This window comes from Erpetoichthys calabaricus, chromosome 12 (assembly GCF_900747795.2).
Source record: "Erpetoichthys calabaricus chromosome 12, fErpCal1.3, whole genome shotgun sequence".
In the NCBI taxonomy this organism is placed as follows: domain Eukaryota; kingdom Metazoa; phylum Chordata; class Cladistia; order Polypteriformes; family Polypteridae; genus Erpetoichthys; species Erpetoichthys calabaricus.
Genome location: NC_041405.2, coordinates 3,284,422 through 3,306,280, shown reverse-complemented (window position 1 = coordinate 3,306,280; position 21,859 = coordinate 3,284,422). Strand labels below are relative to the sequence as shown.

The following is a 21,859-nucleotide window of genomic DNA, read 5'->3' as shown; positions in this document are numbered from 1 at the left end:
AAAATCCTCAAGCAGCAGTGAAGCAGGTCTCTCACAGAAAGACAAGCTGCCCCTGATCTCTTTCCACACACAGAGAGACTCTCTGAGCTGACAGGACCTGTGTGTTCACGTGTGCTGCCCAGCGCTTATAGAAAGTGCCTGATACAAAGTTTTTAGAAATTCTGTTAATGCTTGGTAATGTAAATTGTATTTTAGTCTCTCTTTATTTACTAAACATTTTATATGTTGAATAGAAAACAGTTATCTTGTTCTAGGGTGCTTTTTCACAAACAGAGGGGAAAAACGGTTTTCAATGATAGATGTCCTATGTACCCTGGACTACCTAAAAGAAAGAATAAACCTCACAGTTTTAGTAAATTTTAATCCTTGTGCTAACACATATAATAGATATTATGTAACTATTCACTAAAACATTTGCCATCCTGATTTGCCTAACGCGTCCAAAATAAGCCTAATCATCATCAGCCCTGCAGTGTATATACACCTATAACATATTATAACCATTCTTATTTTTCAGGGGTTCATAACTGATGTAAAATGGAATGCTATTACCAAGTGTTAACAGAATTTCTAAAAACTTTGTATCATACAAAGCACCCCGAGTACCAAAGTGGTTTTAGCCTGTTGATGAAAATGCTGTTTTAAATTAAAGCCTGAACAAGATACGCACGCACACACACAGGCCTTTTCTAAACAAATATGATTTTTTAAAAAGGTTACCGTTTTCCGAGTCGATTTGAACATAGACCTCTTTAAAAAAAGGATTCAGCCGCCTGTTTTTCAATAAAACTTTATTCTTGTATCCTGACACCCGTGTTTACAGTACACTCAAATATGCACTTGGGGTTCAGCTCTGTGCTCCCATCGGCTGTTAAGGAGCCCTTGAACCCAACGCCGTCAGTAATGTCACCGATGATGAGCTCTCTCTCTCTCTCTCTCTCTCTTCCTGCTTCTTTCAGTAACCTCCTGTTCTCCTTCCTTTCCTTTCTTTTCTTTTCCTTCCTTTCCTAACCAGCTCGCGCTTCCCTTTATGACGAGGGACATTGCAGCAGCAGCCCATTAGCCACAGGAACAATCACGGATTTGTGCAGTCTCTCACTTGTGCACTTCGGTAAGAAACACCCACACCACATATCGCCCAGCGGCTCGCTACAGCCACCCCGTCCCCTCGCTAATCCGGGAGCGTGCTGATTATTTATATTAAACTGGCCTTTGCTAAAGGAGCTGTGGACCCATAACACCACAGCACTCACACGCACAGTTCATGCGGTTAATTAAGGCCTACACAATTAAAGCCTTGTCATCCCCTATCATGCACGGCTCAGACAGAAAGAAGTACGTACATATAAAAAATCGATTTTTACGATAGCTAGACAGACTCTCACACATTATAGGTTATTTGTAATCAAAGTACTCTTTAAGAAAATGCACGTCTAGATACTACAGTGAGAGTCCGTTTCGAAAGAGTACGCATTTCACAAGCGGGCCCTTCTGTAAGTAGTTCAGAATGACTGACATCTTAATGCCTTTTCCTAGGTAACTCTGATTTTAGACAGTCCCGGAAGATAAGCCCTGAGATTAAAGGCTGTATATGTGTGAACATTTTTTGTATCAGCCACCAGTTTACACCGTAACCCCCAGCTGAAGTGTGAACCAGCACCCCCTTAGCTTCATGCGAGCGACATGTGTTTTTGGAAGGAGATGAAAAATGACCTGTGTGTGCTTGAAATAGCGATATGGTGTTTTAAAGCACCTTTCTCTATCCTCAGACAGCATGGGGGCAGGGTTATTCAAGTGTAAGTGAGCCCCCAGCAGGGGTGGGACATTACACACACAACTGTTGGCAGGCCAGCGCGCAGGGGCCTATGCCGGCTAGTAGTCAGGGACTCACACAGGTTGCAGCTTCCAGCTATAAGCGCTGGGCAGCACACGTGAACACACAGGTCCTGTCAGCTCAGAGAGTCTCTCTGTGTGTGGAGAGAGATCAGGGCGGCTTGTCTTTCTGTGAGAGACCTGCGTCACTGCTGCTTGAGATGGAAAGCTGCTTGACTTAGAGAAAAAAAAAAAAAAAACGGTTTACAGATGATAAAGCAAAGGTGAGATAGAGATTCTAATTTCATGTTAATATTAAAATCATAGATAGAGCCGAAGAAGATGAGCTGCTTATTTATACAGCACTTTCAGAAGGGAGAAGACGGCCTCGGGAGAGGGGGGCAGGGAAGTGTGGGGGGTCAGCCCACAAACAGGTGCTGCCTGACCGGGTGCCAAGGCAGGCCCCTTCATGCACGGGCATATCTGAACATGTTGTGGCAGGACCCTCAATGTGTCTGGGCATGTCCTCAGGAGAGGGGGGCTGGGAAGTGGGGGGCCAACCAACAGGTGTTGACAGACCGGGGACCAAGGCAGAGGCATCATCCATCAAACGGATCTTGACACTCACCTCGACCAAGCAGTGGGTGGGCGGGAACACGTTGTCATTCACCAATCCACCGCCAGGTGGGCGGGACCGTCCTTCATATCTATCTATCTATCTATCTATCTATCTATCTATCTATCTATCTATCTATCTATCTATCTATCTATCTATCTATCTATCTATCTATCTATCTATGTAATCCTGCCTATTACACCAAATTCTATCTATCTATCTATCTATCTATCTATCTATCTATCTATCTATCTATCTATCTATCTATCTATCTATCTATCTATCTATCTATCTATCTATCTATCTATCTATCTATCTATCTATCTATCTATCTATCTATCTATCTATCTATCTATCTATCTACCTACCTACCTACCTACCTACCTACAAAGTGGCTTTGAGAATTTGCTGCTGAGTTAAGTGGCTAATGAGGTGTGGAAGAAATAAGTTTATAGGTTAATACATTTGAACCATTTTGACAAGAAGAGGCCATTTAGCCCCTCGGTCTCTCCAGTCTCACTCTCCTAATATCAGGATAGCAACGTCAAATCGAGTTTTGAGGGTCCCTAAAGTCCTCCTGTCCACCACACTACTTGGTCACTTTTTTCACGAGTCAGTTGTGGTTCTCTGAATGAGCAGCCTCTTGGTACGTGTGTGTACCAAGCCGTGTCGCCCTCTGTGTTCTTGTTGTAGAACTTAAATCCAAAAGGTCCAGTAATCTGACATTTACTGTGTATCATGTGATGTACATGTCCGGTCCTCGTATCGCGAGAGCTGAAAGCATGATATATACTGCATGCCATACTGTGAAAGGTTGCGGGTAGGTTTAAAGTACTAGGGTGTTGTACCGTGTTAGTCATTATGAATGTAGTGAGAAGTTAAACAAAATGACCCCTTTAATTGGCTAACTGAACAGATTACAATATGCCAGCTTTCGAGGCAACTCAGGCCCCTTCATCAGGTGAGATGTCATACAGAAACTGGAGTTCACTGTGCTTATATAGACACCAGGACAAATAAAACATTGGGAAACCTTTAAGTGAGACATCTTAAATGTAAAAAATTAATAAACCTCTTCAGGCTAAGATTCATTTAGCAAGAGAGGAGAACAATGTCAGGTGAAGATCTTTGGGTAAGATGACTGTCCAACAAAGTCTTGAAGTTTCTGATGAGTTTCTCAATACAATGTGGGTCTGTAGTCAAACAATCCTCATCCCTGGCCATTCAACTCTTGTCTCCATTCAAACCGTGTTGTGATGTGTTCAATTTCCACGTGAGTTTCACTTCCCATTCTCTTCTCTCTTGCTGTGTTCTGAAGTTGCCCCTAAGCCCTGTGACTCTAAAGACCCTCTCACAGTGTCCATGGCTGTTGAAGTGGGCCGCTAGAGGATCATCTCTGTCACCATGTTTGATGTGGCACCTGTGCAGAGTTATTCTCTGGCCGAGTGTTTGTCCAGTTTCTCCCACATAGAGTTCAGTGTCGGGACATTTCATACAGAGAATGAGGGAGACCACATTAGATGATCTGTAGGATAATGACCCCTTTATGTGACGTTCTGTTTGGCACTGTGGTACGACTACACGGTCTGTATTATAAATGTGAGCACACACACGTTTTGCAGCTTTTGTGTAGGCAGGGAGTTGTGCCATTTTCTGTTGGTTCATTTAGGGAGCTTCAGACAATTAGTGGTGTAAGCCACTAGGGGGCATACTGTCATCCTAACCCCCAAAATAGACAGGCAGGACACAGCTTCAAGTCACCACCCGCATTTATTTACAATCAAAAGTGCACAAACCACCAACACCACACCAATACACAGTCCGTCCACCTCCACTCCTTCCTCCCGAATCTGGCCCTTCAGTGGAGTGAGGTGGCTCCTCTTATTCAGGTCCCGGGAGTGTTCTAGGTGGGCTCATCACTATCACCTGGAATCACCCCCAGGTGTGCTGGAGGTCCTCTGCAGGGCTCTACAGTTCCCCCTGGCAGCCCCCATGGAACCCAACACGGCTTCACCCAACTCCAGTTCCCGACATGCCCTGCAGGTATTCATGGTGCCACAGCCGCCCAGGATGGCTGCCCTCTAGTATCCCAGAGGAGGTACTGCCTCATCAATGCCCTGGTCCAGGTAGTGGCTGTGACCGCAGGTTTGGCGGTCGTCTGTATAATCCATCTCTCAGCATTTCGTCCTTGTTTAGCATTGGCTGAAGTCCTTTTATAATTTTTAGAAGATGTGAGTTGTAGGTGACAACAAGGGGATGCGCATCTTGTTCTCTTTGTTTTTATATTCCAGAAGGTGGTCTCTGGGTATATGGCAGTCGCTCTTCTTATTTGAGGGTCTGTTGTTTTGGGGGTATAACCTTGTCTGATGAGATCTCATCTGAGCTCCTGCGGTTGTTTATCCCCATCTGTGGGGTGTGAGCGAATACCATTTATCGTATTGCTTGGCTGAAAATAATGGAGCGCCTTATATGCTTGGGTAGATTTTGAGGGCTGAATATTTTTTTTCCAAAAAACACCTTTTTCTGAAAAGCACACATTGCAATGCTTTCACAAAATAAATCAACGTAAAATGTCTGCTGCTATGTGCTGTTTCTGCCGTTGGTGCATGTTTGGCATCTCTGGTGGCAGTGGCTGCACAGGGGCACCTTGATGTTCAGCAGGAATGCATGGTGGGCCAGCTGCCTGTAGCAGGTTGTCATAAGTGGTGGTCCTCCCAGGCGAATGCTGCTACATGAAAGTGTTCAGCACCATGATCAGCTGGGGACCCATCAGATGATGCTGGTACCTCAGTCACCTCCAGATCACTTGCATCAAACTCAGAGTCCAACAAGTCAGAGTCCTACTCAATGAAATTACGTAAAATGTCCATGGTTTGCACATTCACTTTGGTCTCTCGCCAGATATTGCTGCCATTTTAGAGGTTGTTTGTTCTTCGCTACTCACCTCACGCATGCGTATGGAAATGAAGTTAAAGCAACAAGGCTATGTAACTTTCCTTCTAGCAAAGAGAGTCGAACTAAAACGTAAGGGTGGGTTTTGTTGCAGGTTATAGCTGATTACCATTCTCTGCCCCTGAATTTTGACAAAAGCAGACATCAGCCCTGAAAGAGTTAAACAAATGAAGACCACTTTCATACGTGTTGTGTTAAGCTGAAACAAACACCACGACTTTCTAAACAGCCATTTCTTAATGTCTTGTCTTTCCTAAGGCGGTTAAGAGTTCACCGTTAAATAATAAGTTATTTATCTTCCATTACTGTCCCATAGAGTATCCGCAGTTGATTTAGAAATATTTCAAGTCATTGGTTACAACAACTGCTGTTTGATTTTCTTTTTAAACCCATCCGGCAACCATTGGATGCAACAGAAGGAGTTTACATGAAGTCGAGTTAATTACATTAACATATCAACACCTCTGATCTTTTGAGAAGTACAAGTTGGGGGATGCGATCCTTAAGGTGCCAATGCAAATCCATCCCCTCCCTGAGAATGACAAGTGAAGTACTGTGATGAAAATTCCAAAGACCCCCTACGGTGTGTCTCGCGGGTAGTTTTCCTCAAAGGACTCGCAATGACAGGCGACATCAAGCATGTGGGTCGCCCCTCCACCAGCCGGGCTTACCGACGATGCGCCAATCAGAACACAGGATTCGCTAGAGCCCGCCCTCTGAACTTTGACGACTGAAAGTGACAGTTTAATTTTCAGAGCTCTGGCTTCACGCGGCGTCACTAAAACAATTCATACAAACAGAAAGAAATAAACAATAACATATTTATGTCATGGTGTTATTATGTATTTAGTGTCACACTTCACCGTACTTCTATTTCTTCACAGCTGCTAACCGAGGGTGCCGCTGTCGGTTTGTGCGTCTCTTCGTGTGTTTTACCTTATTTATTTTTTATGTAACTTTTCCTGCGCATCTTTGTATCGTCAGTAGGACTACATTGATAATTCGTAACTTATAAACTAAGATTCAGGCTGTTATCAGTTATCCAAATACTGCACAAACCAAATACATTCCCTTGTATTGGATAATAAAGTTAAATTTGAGTTGTGCTGAGTTGAGTTGATCTAACTTGTTAAAATCATTTTTAAAAAACTGAAACGAATCGCGGGCGCCTCGGGGGCTTGTGACAATTGGTCCATATTTTATAAACTGTAAAGTTTCTTCTGTGGGTTTGTTCCAGTTTCAGCTTTTTGAGGGGGTTGCAGTTCTGAAAGTCGCGAGAAACAAAGCAGTCGGATGAAATGTGCGCCGGGGATTCCACATGAAGTTTCGGACAAATGGCAGATTTCGCGTTCCACATGCAGCACATATTACACAGTATCATGTTAGTAGATATGTGGGCAGCCAGAGTGGCATAATGGTTAAGGCTTTGGGGTTGTGGGTTGAAATCCCCATTTTGATACCGTGTGACCCTGAGCAGGACACTTCACCTCCCTGTTCTCCAACTGGAACACCAAAAAGAATTGGAACGGGATGTGTTTTAAATGTTGCACGTCGCCTTGGATGAAGGTGTCAGCCATATATGTCAATATTAACTGGAACAAACGGTTCCGGTTCTTTTTGCATTATGCAGTCTTTGAAGGAATGCCTGTGTGCCCATCCTATGGATGGCACGAGAACGACAAACTTCGGCTTCCGGGGAATTTGTTGAGTCCCAGACGACTCGGTTATCTCATATGGCCAAGGAGTCGCTTATCAGGACAAACAGCCCGCCGATCGCCGTGCACAAAGTGGGGGTCATTTACATGTGAATATCCGAACACGTTAAATCCGCAGCTCGTACAGCTCAAGCAGGGCGTGTCCGGAGACCCCCTGGCAGGGGTGGATAGAGAGCTGCGTCTCGTTAGTAGGGACAGGCGAGCTACACAGAGCACGGCTGGGAGTTCAGAGTGAAGTCCAGCAGACCCCGACTCCGAGGTAAGCGCCGAACGAAAAGCGAGACACGCTCCGAAAAATACGTTATGGCTCTTTACTGGATTGTGCGGTTCAATAGCTTGACAAAGCAACGGGTTCTCTGCATATATGAAGTTGATTCTTTGCTTTGAAAAACTTTCTAGTATGTGAAAAAAGCTACGGTGGGCTACTTAGCAGCACACAAACCTGAAGTTAGCCTGTGTGCGGAGAGAGTCCTTTGGTGTCTACTGTATGTATCTCTTCACGGTTATTTACTGTCAGAAGCCTAATCAGAATTTAAGGGTCTTTCTGGAACCTTCATGTGGCTGCTTCTTTTGGGAGCCAAAAATGTTTCCCCTGTGGCATCGCTCTTATAAACTATTGTGGCACATTCACTTTATTATGAAGCCACGGAGAGGATGTAGTTAGAATAAATACAAATAAACAAACAAACAAACAAACAAAATAAATAAACTGCGGGAACAGTTTATACTTTATACGCACGTTTTCATTAAACGCTCCCTCGATTTAAGTTAACGCGCGCGCCTGCGCTCTCTGCACAGTCCTGCTGCGCTCGTTGTTGCTGGGCACGTCCTGCCATCACAGACCCGGATTGAGTCTAACTCTACAGGCTAAAGGCAAATCTGCAATTTTGTCCATTCTAGGATTAAACCATATGTAGCCTACAAAACACCTCGAAAACTACGAGAGTGTAAAGTTATGTTGTCACTTAAACATTAACTTAGAGAAGTAAATGTTCATTGTATTAGAATGCAAATAGGAATATACCTACATTTAGATTTGCAATGTTCATTTCCCTGTTAAGTTGTAATGTGTTATAAAGTAGTGTTTAGAAAGCTAAGCATTTAAGATCTGATGGGAGGATATGTAACGGGAAGTAAGACTGTTATCGTTTGGATTTGGCCTGACCGTGTGCTATACCTTCAGAGAATACTGCCGAAACAGAAATATGTCTTCTTCCAGTCCGTTTCCTTCCCAAAATGGACTCTATCATCCTTAGAAGAGAAACCTTGTTACAAGGGTATTTAATAAAAGAACTGCAATACAGATTGTGAATATGAAACGAAGGCATAAAGTTACCTTAAGTAACAACCTGCTACGTATTAACACTAATCTCCAATTTAGGCGCATTTCACTGACAATTTTCACGTTTTGGGTGAAATTTCACCTGTAATACTAAATGTAAAGTTCAAAAACTGATTGAGTCGTCTGAGTTGGAGAGTATGCGATTGAAATCACTTCGGAGGTCGGGGTTGTTGTGGTATCCCACTGGAAACTTTCAAACGCGCCCACATGTACAGAATGTGGCTGAGGTCGTCTTTGGTGGTCTGCTGTTTCAATAAAGTCTGCTGATTGGTTCAAAGTGATGCCGCGTAAGGCAGGAGTCGCCGCAATGCATTTGTTAGAACTCAGAAAACCGCCTCATCACGGTATCTCCGTTAACTAAATGGAGGGAGCGTTAATGTTAATGAAAATGTGCGCAAGGATCTATCTATCTATCTATCTATCTATCTATCTATCTATCTATCTATCTATCTATCTATCTATCTATCTATCTATCTATCTATCTATCTATCTATCTATCTATTATCTAGTGACTTTCATTATCTATCTATCTATCTATCTATCTATCTATCTATCTATCTATCTATCTATCTATCTATCTATCTATCTATCTATCTATCTATTATATAGTGCCTTTCATATCTATCTATCTATCTATCTATCTATCTATCTATCTATCTATCTATCTATCTATCTATCTATCTATCTATCTATCTATCTATCTATCTCACTCTCTCTCTCTCTCGTGCCTTTCACATCTATCTATCTAATATCTTCAATCTGGATATAAGATGGACTTTTTCTTTTCCTGGTGACTGATCATAATATGAGATTCTGACTTTTACCATTTTAACTATTAGAGATTTAAAAAACAACATCAGGTAATTTAATTTATACTTAATTCCATTATAGGGGCTCTTCCATCTGTTTATTTATTTATGCTCATGTTTGTTTACTCATCTTTTGTTTTATCGATTCATTTATATGTTCAATTATATATTCTGTTTATAATTATTTCTTGATGTAAAGCAACTTGAGTGACTCTTTTGCATTAAAATGTTATATAAATACACATTTTGATTGATAGAAATTTCTAACAGCACAGAATGATAAAACCAAGAAGGAGCACAATGTACAATTCAATGTCCTGTTCTGTTAGCAACAAGGAAGAAATTCTAACAGTTCCCTTCTGAGCATAAATAAATTGACTCTTACACATTTGTTTTTCTCTTCAGAGTAAGGAAATCAGAAGAAGAGAAGTAAGATCATGTCTAACAAAACAAATGTTGAAAAAGTAAGTGGTATGTGTTTTCCGTTGAGTTGACCTCACGGAGTGCAGGCTTAGAGCGCTGTAAGAAGTTACACCAATTTTACAAACTGCGTAATTTCCATACATAAAAATCCAGGTCAGCTTAAACACTTGCAGAAACAAAGCAATTTCAAAGTAGTCGAAGTGAAAGAATCCTAACGGACACTGAAGGGTCATCTTGTTTACTAGCAGGTAAATCAGCCCACAATTTTTAGGCTTGGACATCCCACTCTGTATTATTATTATTATTATTATTATTATTATTATTTAGTAGACCAGCATATTGAGATCTTAATGTACACTCTCATTTGTAATGATACGTTCAGATAGACAAAGTAGAGTCTTGGACAGTTATTATGAGGATGAAGTATTTTAAAATCAGCCCTAACCTTAACTGGAAGCCATTGTAAGGACTTCAGGACAGGAGTCACCTTCTACTTTTAGTAAAGATTCTTTCAGCAGCATTATAAATTAACAGAAGACTGAATAAGGAAACTGGAGAGTCTGGCACAACCAAATAATGGTGGAGTGGGAGTATGCTGGGTGGGATTGTGTAACCGCACCTCACCCAGCTTGGCCAGAATGGTAGGTAAAAATTCAATTTGGATTAAAAATGTAAACAAAAGTCACTCTAATTATTTAGTGAGACCTGTAGACAGCATGCAGTCCTAAATCCTCACACATGGCCATCACTGTGGACAGTTTTTTTCTGCCCGTTGAAGGCCTTCTGCCTGTGTGTATTACATGTCAAGTAATGCGTGTGCAGGTGTATGTGCTGTTACACGTCCCAGAGCACCATGCTTTAATTAATTGAATAGAAAATGGCATAAAGGACGAGAAGGACCACATTCATCTTCACTCTGGGTTTGCTGCTTCATTTACAGAAATGTAGTAAATAAACTATATTGGAGTTAGAACATTAGAACATTCTAGATGAGAATAGGTCATTGAGCCCAACAAGGCTCATCAGTTCTATCCACTTATTTACATCTAGTCAAGTTTTGAAAGACCTCAAAGTCTTATTGTCTACCACACTCCTTGGTCGCTTATTCCAAGTGTTTATCGTTCTTTGTGTAAACTCAGTTACTGTTTATGAAAGGAATGCAAGCAGAAGAACACAGGAACTGATTTGGGTTTTTTTGCCTCTTGCAGAAAATGACAATTAAGAAGCTCACAAAGGAACCTGGGGGGCCCGTAAGAACTCCTCTAAAGCTCAAGGTGGTATCTGTGGCAAAGACAATAGACTACACAAATCAGGTGAGGGCGCTTAATTCCGTTTCTCTTGGTTTACTTATCCATTTAAGTTGCTAGAAGTTTGCAATTGCTAATTATTATTTTTTTTTTCTGAAAACAGTCCATTGGCTTTTCTTTTAATTTTGGCCTGACATGATTGGTCGTGATTTCAACAACTTGAGTTTCAATAAAGTTGTCTGTACATTTAATATTTATTGTATCCACCCCAATGGGAACTGAAAAAGAACATACCTTATAAGTGTCACCGCATGAAATTGAGATTCTGATGATCCCAAACAAGGTGATCTGACATTTGGTAGGTTGAGTGTCAGAACATCACTCACATTAATATCACGTGTAACCACCTGGTGTTGCAACTCAGACTTGCACTCTAACATGGAGTGATTATACAGGTGGCCGAAGTACAACTGGTCAAGATCCAGTGAGCTTTGTGTTGCTGGAAGAAACCATTTTCCTTTTCTCATATCAGGAGTACCCTGCGGTGGGCGGGGGCCCTGCGCGGGGTTTGTTTCCTGCCTTGCACCCTGTGTTGGCTGGGATTGGCTCCAGCAGACCCCCGTGACCCTGTGTTCGGATTCAGCGGGTTGGAAAATGGATGGATGGATAATAGATGGTTGGATATCAGGAGTGGTTGGCTGATGTCCCCGGCAGTGGGTCGATGTCCACTCCACAAACACTAAATCTGAACGACCACTGTAGTTGTTACTGATAAAATACCACACCATGGTGACCAGCTGAGGCCTCCTCTGAAGCAGGCAGATACAAGATGGGTGTAGCCTCTCACCATGTCTCTGTCGCACACAAGCACGTTCCTCACTCATTCCCAGACAGAATCTCAGACCACCATTCCAATCACAAGTAGACTAAGTGGACAGATCTAGTGCCACCTTAGATCTGTTTGTGTGGCACTGTGGCTGTGTTGTTCTGCCACAGCCTGCCTTCCATACTTCTGGACTGTCCAGAGCCCTCTTTCTCAGGCTGTCCATACCCTCCTCTTCCAATCCTCACCATCACCTGCTTTTATACAAGACAGATAGTCTCAGAGGACTGCCATGAGTGTTAAAACAAGGACCCGGAGATGAAAACACACATCAAAATTCATAGTGAGAGAAAGACAAAAGTGCAGACTCAGCAGATCAAAGCGTCAGGCAACCAAAAGCAAAGGGATAAATGAAAGGCAGACGTCGAGGACAAAAATACGTTGAATAACAAAAAGCAAAACCTGATGTTGGGCCTACTTGAAGTAAAAGTAACCTACACTAATAGAGATTTACATGAGGTAAAGTGTATCCACTGGGGGACATACCATAAAGGAAATGCTGACACATTTACATTGTCACCTCTGGTGACATCAGCGGTGCATTGATTGTGTTCACATGACACACAAGTTGAATAAATAAAAATTAAATTAATAAAAATGGGACACAATCAAAATAAACTTCATTAACCATAATTGCAAATAAGAAGAAAACCCTAAAGAATAAGTCTACATGGTAAAAAGCCATTAACTAAACCAAAATACATGAATGAAATGAGTCAGTTATTAGATTGTTCAGTTGGTCAGCAGGACCCTCCTGCCAAAGACCCTGTTAATTTCACTAAGGGTGTGGGATGATGTCTGCTAGGCTTGAAGAACACTTTAGAGTAGATATGGCGTGGGGAGACACCAGTTATTGGTGGCAGCGTTGTTATCTCGTGTGTATCACCACGGGGTGCTCCACTGACCTGGGACTGTGATCACCGCATCATCTCTCCTCAGGCTTTTCCGTATTCTACTTAAGCATTCAAAACTTGATTACTGGACCTTAAAAATGTCAATAACGTATTCCTGTCTGTTTAGTGTGAGCACCGGCGGGCTAAGAGACTCAATTAGAGTCACTTGTGGTGTTCACATTGAGAACTCGCCTGTTAACTAATGTTTCAACCACTTAGCAACATTTTCTGAAGAGTTTTACCAAATGTGGCCAATAAAGCAGGGTGGCTTTTAAAATCTTTAGTTAATTAGTAATATTGTATAATGTGATGAATGGAGACAATGCTGAGAATTTAGTGTTATTTACAAAGTATTACAGCCTCTCCAGTCCCATACGTGCATTGTAATCTTAGCCTTCCCAGTTTGCATTGCCTTTGACTAGTAATGTAATGTTACAGATTCTAATGTGATCACTACGTCTGGTTTGACTCAAGATTCTAGAGCAGGCGTCAGGGGCCGACTGGCCATTAGGCCGCGGACTCTGGTCTGGTCATGATATAAATTTTACGTACTGATTACTGTTTGACATTAAAATTCATTTTCTAAACATTATCTGTCGGATACTGCGATTTCTATATTCCTATATAATATACCGTATTACGTCATCAAGTTGTTTTAGTTGTCAGTACACAACGTTGCAGAGAAAAATTTGGTAAAAACTGCCTTTTGCCGATTTCCTATACACTACAGGACTGATTAGGCTTATTTTGGACATGTTAGTGGCCGTGCTGCGCATGCGTATGGGTGCCGTTCTCATTCCCTACCACCTTTGCTAGTCATTCTTGAGGCAGATTGAAGATTTAAGTGCCAGATTAAAGAAAATGTACTTGCAATAATAGTAATAATAGTAATTGCAACACAAAACTAACTTAATCAGTTTTAACGTGAAAAGATAACAGAGAAGCAGCTGGCCGCTAGGGTGGAGAAAAAAAAGAGCTGCTCAGGAAGCAGCAAGCCCATCATCCTTTGAGCAAACGAATGCTACACGTACAGAGAAAGAGGAGGAATACTATGAATGCTCAAGTCAAGTGTATTCACTGCACGTTATCGTGCAGTACGCCGTTACTGGTAATAGATATTATGTAACTATTCACTAAAACATTTTCCTTCCTGATTTGCCTAACATGTCCAAAATAAGCCTACTCAGCCCTGTAGTGTATAGGCTTATATAATGTACTATAACCATTCTTATTTTTCAGGGGCCTATAACTGCGGTAAAATGGAAGGCCATTACCAAGCATTAACAGAATTTCTAAAACTTTGTATTATACAAAACACCCTGAGTACCAAATTGTTCATAGCCTGATGATGAAAATGCTGTTTAAAGTTAAAGCCTGAACAAGATAACTGTTTTCTATTCAACATATAAAACGTTTAGTAAATAAAGAGAGACTAAATACAATTTATAACAAAAATGGAACACCGATGGACAGCTGAATAATTTAACTTGAAGTGAAGCAGAGTGTTTTACAAATCAACCCCTACACAGTGGTTCTCAAACTGTGGGGCTGTCCCCCTAGGGGGGCGTGACATAACAAAAAGGGGCGCGCGAAGATGTGAAAAAAAAAAAAAGAAAACAAGAATCGAAAATATGAAAAATACATCTATTGAAACCAAAACAAATTAACTCAAACTACATTCTGATACTAGAAAAATATAGAGTTAGATAAATGTCGATAAAAGTTAAGTAGGTATAATAAAACATGCATCTATGTTATATCATTAATTAAAAAGAACAAATTGGTATTAGGGGCTCCTTTCAAAAAACGCTAGGGGACACGATTACGTACTTGCGACCCAAGTTTTCATAACGCAGTTTTAAAGGTTGAGAAATGCTGTCCCTACAAACTAAATCTACAAAGAGGAAGCCCCCAATTGCATTGGTGAAATGGATCCAAAGCTGACGTATTGGTTGAATTGGTAAATTCAGAGCTTTTAAAAGTGAGTACAGTAATCCCTCGCTACGTCGCGGTTCACTTTTCGCGGATTCACGACTTCGCGGATTTTATATGTAAGCATATCTAAATATATAACGCGGATTTTTCGCTGCTTCGCGGGTTTCTGCGGACAATGGGTCTTTTTACTTCTGGTATTTGCTTCCTCAGTTGGTTTGCCCAGTTGATTTCGTACAAGAGATGCTATTGGCGGATGGCTGAGAAGCTACCCAATCAGAGCACGCACTTAAGTTCCTGTGTGCTGCTGATTGGCTCAGCGACGGAGTGCTGCATTAACCAGGAAGTCTCATCTCACTCATTCACCATTAACATGCTCTTGCTACTGCATTCAGGGGATTATCACCTTCATCGTCATCATCTTTACTGCGCAGCATATTCATCACCATCATCACGTCATATATAGCTATGTGTGCTTCGCTATACAGTAAGTGTAAACTTATCTACTGATTTCATATTGCTTAGCAGTTGGCCCTGTTATTAATAGAGTAAAGGGTGGGTTGTAAACAATACAGGGAGGGTTTAAAAACGTCCAAATACACGTTAAATAATTAAATAAATATGGTGTCCCTACTTCGCGGAAATTCAGTTATCGCGGTCGGCCTTGGAACCTATCTCCCGCGATAAGTGAGGGATTACTGTAGTCTGGATTTTTACACCGTATGATTAAGTTACTATTTACTACTGTCACAGAAACATTTTCAAAGGACTGCTGAAACTTACAAAATGTAGGTATAACAGTTAAAAACCTAAAGAGAATAATGATTGGGGTGTAAGCAAAATGTTCTGATCCACAAAAATAAGGTTTACTGAACAATGCACAAGATGGAAAAAGGAGGTACCAGATTTAAAAAACATAGTGAAATCCTGACTAGTACCGTGTTAATATATTGGATACTCTGTGCCTGGTAAAGTAGCTTAAAACATACCCCAGTAACACACACGCACTCAACCCTCTGCTGATGAAGGCTCGTTGCACCGTTAAAATACTCAGTGTTAAAAAACCCTTTTAAATCAGAAAGGAGGGTTTTCTCGGACCCCTATTAAGTGCGTCCATTCCTTTCATTACTAGTTTAATAGGATCGCGAGTATAAATATGAATACACTCGCAAGCAAACTTTTTAAAATCTAAAGACTTAAATAAAAACAGACAGCCTGTGTATTAAGATATACTCTCATAAATACTGGTACATCTTATAATAATCATTTACCCAGTGATTCAACAATACACTTGATACGTCTAAAAATCATCTGGACTTTGGGTCTGCTAGTCTGTATTATATTTCTTTTATCGAAATGAATGGAAACACACCTGCATTATGTTTATTAGGCATTCGCCACGATATAAATTCCTGGGTCCCTGTTCAGGGTTCAGTCAATCTGTCTCCAGCCAATGAGAATTTTTATAAAGCATAAATGTTTCATTATCAGACTTTTAAAAACAGGCGGCTCTGTATAGAAAACAACCGGTTACCGCGGGATTCGAACGAGAATGCATTTCACAAGCGGGTCCTTCTGTACATAATTCAGAATACTGACGTCTTATGTCCGAGCTATTACACACCCGGCCTGCTCTTTTAAACCAGGCCTGAATATTCTCAGAAGAGAGAACCTCTTTGAATTTTCAGACGCCGAGACAAAACTTAATTGATTGTAAAGCCCGTTTCGGTAAGAGAAAAAAACTAAAATTGTTTGCTTCAGTCCTATGAACATTGTACATTAATCGTCATACATGTAGAGAGATAGAGATATAAAATGCTACAATTTATACACACACGAGTGCGCTCACGCTCCTACACACACGCTGTGTGTAATTAACATGCTGATAATTCCTGCACACTGTAAACAAATATCATTTTTAAAAGGGAATTACCGGAGAATCAATTTGGAAATATTAATATTAAGGATAAAATATAAGGATTCATCCCTCCGTTTTAAAACATGCTCGTTTAACGCTTATAATAATCATGAAAAGGTCTTACCGTTATATTGACTGTCGGTGCTCTGTGCAGAATAGTCTGTATGAACAATAATTACATCTAAACCTTTGGCCGGACACCGAAAAGTCCGGTATTTTTTAAAATGGATCCTTTGTTATGCGTAGATTTATTTTATCAAATGTCTGGCCTCACTTTAAGTTCGTTTCAAACTGAACCTGGAAGATACGACCTTATGTTAAAGTAATTATGTGTGAACATCTTTTGTGTCAGCATAAGGATTGAGCCGGACTAACAGCTGAACCTCCACCCCCTTAGCTTCAGGATGTCGGAGCTGTTGGCCAGACGGCGAAAAGTCTAATAAGACATGGGTTTAAAGATCATGATCTGGCCTGATCCAGGGGACCCAACAGTCACCTCTGAGCTGTGAATCGCTCCCAAAGGTTTTGGTTTTGTTAAGGAGTGTTTTAAAACGCCTTTCTCTATCCCCAGAGGTCCGATGTGTTTAAGGCAATCTAACTTGGCTGGAACAGGGCTTTTTTAAAATATACAAAATATACATCCGAGGCTTGATTTTTTTTTTATACGTCTCAAACGTTCTTTAAAAGGACCCTGTTGCCTATTATTTAACAGTGTGTGTGTGTATGTGTGATTTTTACAAGGCTTATATCAAACTATATTTAAAATGGGAGGTATTGGATAGAATAAGGGCTTGTTTTAGATACGAGGGGGGACCCAAAAATAACCAGAATTTTGTTGTTGTTAGGTTGGTACTTGTAGTACGTGGTTGGGCCGCTAGGGCGATCTAGTTACACTCCTCATAAGTCAGTCTGCCAAGTGCCATCACTCTGGAAGGTTGTGCTTGTGTTCAGTGAATTTTTTTGTAAAAGTAGTTTTGTGCAAGCGTCGTTTTTTTACGATGACCAATTATGCAAAATTCGTCCCGCGATTGCTGACAGCAGATCAAAAAGAGCGTCGCCTGGAAACTTGTCGTGAAATGAAGGATCAGTTTGATAATGACCCAGATTTTTTTTCCAAAATTATTACAGGAGATGAATCGTGGTGCTACAGTTATGATCCTGAGTCGAAACAGCAGTCCAGTCATTGGAAAACCGCGAATTCTCCTCGAGCTAAAAAAGCTCGGCAGGTGAAATCAAAAGTGAAAACAATGTTGATTTCTTTTTTTGATGTCAAAGGTCTCGTGCATTATGAATTTGTTCCAGCAGGTCAGACTGTAAACCAAGCATTCTACCTAGAAGTGTTCGCCAATTTTTGGCAAGAAACGGTATGACAACCCTGAACCACCCACCCTACTCACCGGATTTAGCTCCGTGTGATTTCTTTTTGTTCCCTCGGATGAAAAAAGACTTGAAAGGAAGGCGTTTTGCTGACGTCGAAGAGTTAAAACAAGAAACGACCAGAGCATTAATGGGCATTACTTCTAGATGAATTTAAAAAATGTTTTGAACAATGGAACAAACAGTTAGATAAGTGTATTTGTGCCAATGGACAGTACTTTAAAGGAGATTAATTGTAGTTTGTACAGAAAATTAAATTAAACACGTTTTAAAAATATTTCCGGTTATTTTTGGGTCCCTCCTCGTATACTTTTTTATATAAATTATAAATCCAAGGATAGCTTTTTATACATCTCAAACATGTTTTAAAAGATCCCTGTTGCCTAATATTTAACTGTGTGTGTGTGTGATTTTACAGGGCTTATATCGACCTAGTTATCATTAAAAACTTTTACCTCTCGTGGGGGTTTAGCTGCCGATACGCATTCGCGCAGAACGCAGCCGGGGTCTGTCAGTTTCCTGTGGCTGGATCTAGCGGCGCTCATAAAGATTGCAACTTCCTGCTATAGACACGTGCCAAGGAGGGGACACACATCCATCAAATAAATCTTGACAGTTTCCTGGGGAAAACAGGAAGGGGCGGGGGTCAAGGAAGGGGTCAGACTTCCTGCAGGGAAAACAGGAAGGGGGTGGGACTTAATGACGTCAATCCAAAAGGGGCAGGGCTTAACTCATCAATTATTTTTTGACATTTTGACAGATAGTGCATGCATATAACTGCTGCTGTAGATTTTCATCTCGATACATTTTTTTTAATTGGACTCCCACTTCAACTAAGCAAGCTGTTACTGCCCAGGTTGTTGTTTTAATATCAATCCAGAAATTACAGACTGGAGAGCCAGAGCATCAGTGCAGTATCTGCATGGGCCATCAGTCCACCACGTATTGCACCCATACAACCCGACCCACTAATATCAGGACAAGTTATAATAAACCTAGTATATTTTGGAGATGTGAGAATAAACTGCACTAAGCAGTGCCTTAACTGAGGTTTGAACCCAGAAAATATTAAATCTGCCCCAAAACTAAGTGTTAGCACCGCCATGCTTTACATTTGGAATGAGATCCTGCTGTATAAATTACTTTTTTAGTTTGTGCCAAGCATTTCAATAAGCTCCAACTTCTTTGGGCAGGGTACACTGTTCCACAGTTAGAGGTCTTTATCCCTATGACCCCTAGCACTCTAGTCATTGACTAATCTTCTTTTAAATCAGCAGGAGCTCCATCCTTGGGGCTCACATGTAAAATAAATCTCTTTCTGATAGTTAATTTGGATCTCTTGAGTTTAATCTGGAGTTCTTGGAAGCTATTTTGAACATCTTTTCTTCAGTGTATAAATTAATAAAAGTGTGGATGCAGTTTGTTTTGCATTTTCTCTATTTGTTCATAATCTGTCATACTGTGGAATGCTTGACGTTAAATTAATTTGATATTGTTTCAGACCCATGCAACAATATCCAAAACCAGGTGGAAAAACATGGGATTTTTCTGACTTCTGAAATGTTCTTAACCATCATGTGACACTGATGACTAATTTCGCTTTCCAAATATTCTTTTGCAGAAAGGAAAAGATATGCAGATGAAGTTTATAACCTTCGCCGACAAGTCAAATATTATAACTGGCAAACTGTATGACATGGGCAAGACTGAAGTGATCCAGGAAGGACAGTGTGTGTGTCTTCAAGATTACATCTATGATGCAAAGGATCAACGTGTTGTCATCACCTCCAAAACTCTGGTACCTTCAAAGCCAGTGCTTTCTGCACATTTTACATGGTGACCCTACAGCCGACAAGAACCTCTGAGTTCCTGGTTGACATCCCAGCATTAAAGGCCTTGTGGTTCTTGTGTTAGGGATGGAAAATAGCAGCAAGTAAAGAAAGTCACAAAGGTTGTAACCACAGAATAAAGTTAAATAAGAGCATCACAACCTAAAACAAGAGCCAGAAGGATATGCACACAAATCATTAAACCATGCGATCAAGAGGTTAGGTCGATCTGTAATCTTGGATAATGAAAGGTCATTGAAGATGACATTCTATCCGGTTGCCCCAATGACATTTCTGGGTTGTTACAGAGACAAAGAGTGAACAAATGGCAGCACCCATGAAAAAAAATAAATTAAACAATTTATTTTTAAGCATCTTCAGTAAATGCAAAAATTGAAAACTAACATAGAAAACGTAATCTCCAAAATAAAAATAGAAAAACAAAATGGGTGCAAGAAAAAAAAATATCTCTTTACAGCACCAGCAAAAATTTTAAACAAATCATTATAACCATATTAAACATTATAACAGTATTTACATACATGACTAAATCTCAGTAGGGAAATAATAAAAATAAAAGTTGCAATTTTACTTGTTATTTCCCACAGGTCAAGAAAGCGAGGAGGTTTTCTGCCATTGGAGAATCTCCAAAGACTCAGCAGGCCAAGAATCTAAAAAGAGAAGAGAGACCCCAAAACCAAGAGACACTGGCGTCCCCTCCACAGGTTAAAGAGGTGAGCATTTCAGAGCAGCTTGCATGAGTATTTTAGCTTATTGTAGCATTGACATTTGTTTAAATGTACTGTAATAAAAAGACAAAGGGCACATGATATATTGAGGTACTGCCTTGAGAAAACCCATTTAATAAACTCAAATGTAAAGTATTTTAAAGAAATATTGCTGGGCTCAGGTGCGGTCAAGGCTAAATGACACCCCTAACAGCCCCTCTGTGTTTTGGACACCCTATCATTTTGTCAACTTCCCTTGGAGATTTTGGCACATGGTCATCTGACTGTTTCATCGTTGTGGGTTTGGAGGTAAAAAGGACCCCTTACCTTCTCAAGCCCCAATGCCCAGATGGTAGATTTGGCCCTGGGTGTGGTTCAAATGTCCAAACAGGCAGGTACTAAGTGTGAGCTACGTCTTTCTCGAGTGCTGATCCCAGAATAAATAGTCTCCTCATGGAGCCTCTTATAGGGAACCCTTCTGAAAGGGACATACTTCTGGGTCTAGTGGGAAATTAAGTCATATGCCTTCTCAGGTTTGCCCCCCAGTACTGTTGTTGAAAACAACGAGGCAGTTAACAACAGCATCCCCTCTCAATTGAACATGGAACTACATACCACACGAGGGCTTAGAAGATGTCCCCAAAGTGAGGGTGCGTGACTGTATATTCTTGTCTATTTTGAAGTTTTTACACATGAGGACTCCGTCTATGATAGTAATTTCATTTACAAGTTTTAAAAGTTGGTTTTCAATAATGTCTTAGTTTTATTTATTTATGTGATTCAGTTTTAAAGGTTACAGGACCTCAATTGTCATACTGATGAAGTTACAGAAGTTACACTACAAATATGGTGGCAATCACACTATGCATTATTCATCTGTGGACACAAATCTCTTCATCTTCAAGCAATAGTTAGCTTCATTTCCAAGTAGACCCAAGTGTTCCTGTTATGACTTTCCATGAATCTGACTTTTGATTTCATTTTGCCCTTTGAGTTTTGGTTACTCATTCTTATTTGGCTCCTCTGATATTCTGACCTGGGCAGCACGGTGGTGCAGTGGGTAGCGCTGCTGCCTTACAGTTAGGAGACCAGTCTGGGTTCGCTTCCCGGGTCCTCCCTGCGTGGAGTTTGCATGTTCTCCCTGTGTCTGTGTGGGTTTCCTCCCACAGTCCAAAGACATGCAGGTTAGGTGGATTGGCGATTCTAAATTGGCCCTAGTGTGTGGGTAGGTTTGTGTGTGTCCTGTGGTGGGTTGGCACCCTGCCCGGGATTGGTTCCTGCCTTGTGCCCTGTGTTGGCTGGGATTGGCTCCAGCAGACCCCCATGACCCTGTGTTCGGATTCAGTGGGTTGGAAAATGGATGGATAGATGGATATTCTGACC

The 21,859-nt window shown here is 41.0% G+C and overlaps 1 protein-coding gene across 2 annotated transcripts in view; it reads left to right on the top strand.

The window, feature by feature from the left end:
* The first annotated feature begins 7,199 nt into the window (after positions 1-7,199).
* LOC114661712 (kinesin-like protein KIF22) overlaps positions 7,200-21,859 on the top strand; it is a 31,851-nt gene continuing 17,191 nt past the window's right edge. For both annotated transcript variants that reach the window (XM_051934638.1, XM_028814875.2), the window contains exons 1-5: positions 7,200-7,354; positions 9,652-9,710; positions 10,878-10,982; positions 19,541-19,717; positions 20,357-20,482. In XM_051934638.1, the coding sequence (XP_051790598.1) occupies positions 9,684-9,710; positions 10,878-10,982; positions 19,541-19,717; positions 20,357-20,482 (435 nt within the window). In that variant the 5' untranslated portion in view covers positions 7,200-7,354; positions 9,652-9,683. The remainder of the gene's footprint in view (positions 7,355-9,651; positions 9,711-10,877; positions 10,983-19,540; positions 19,718-20,356; positions 20,483-21,859) is intronic.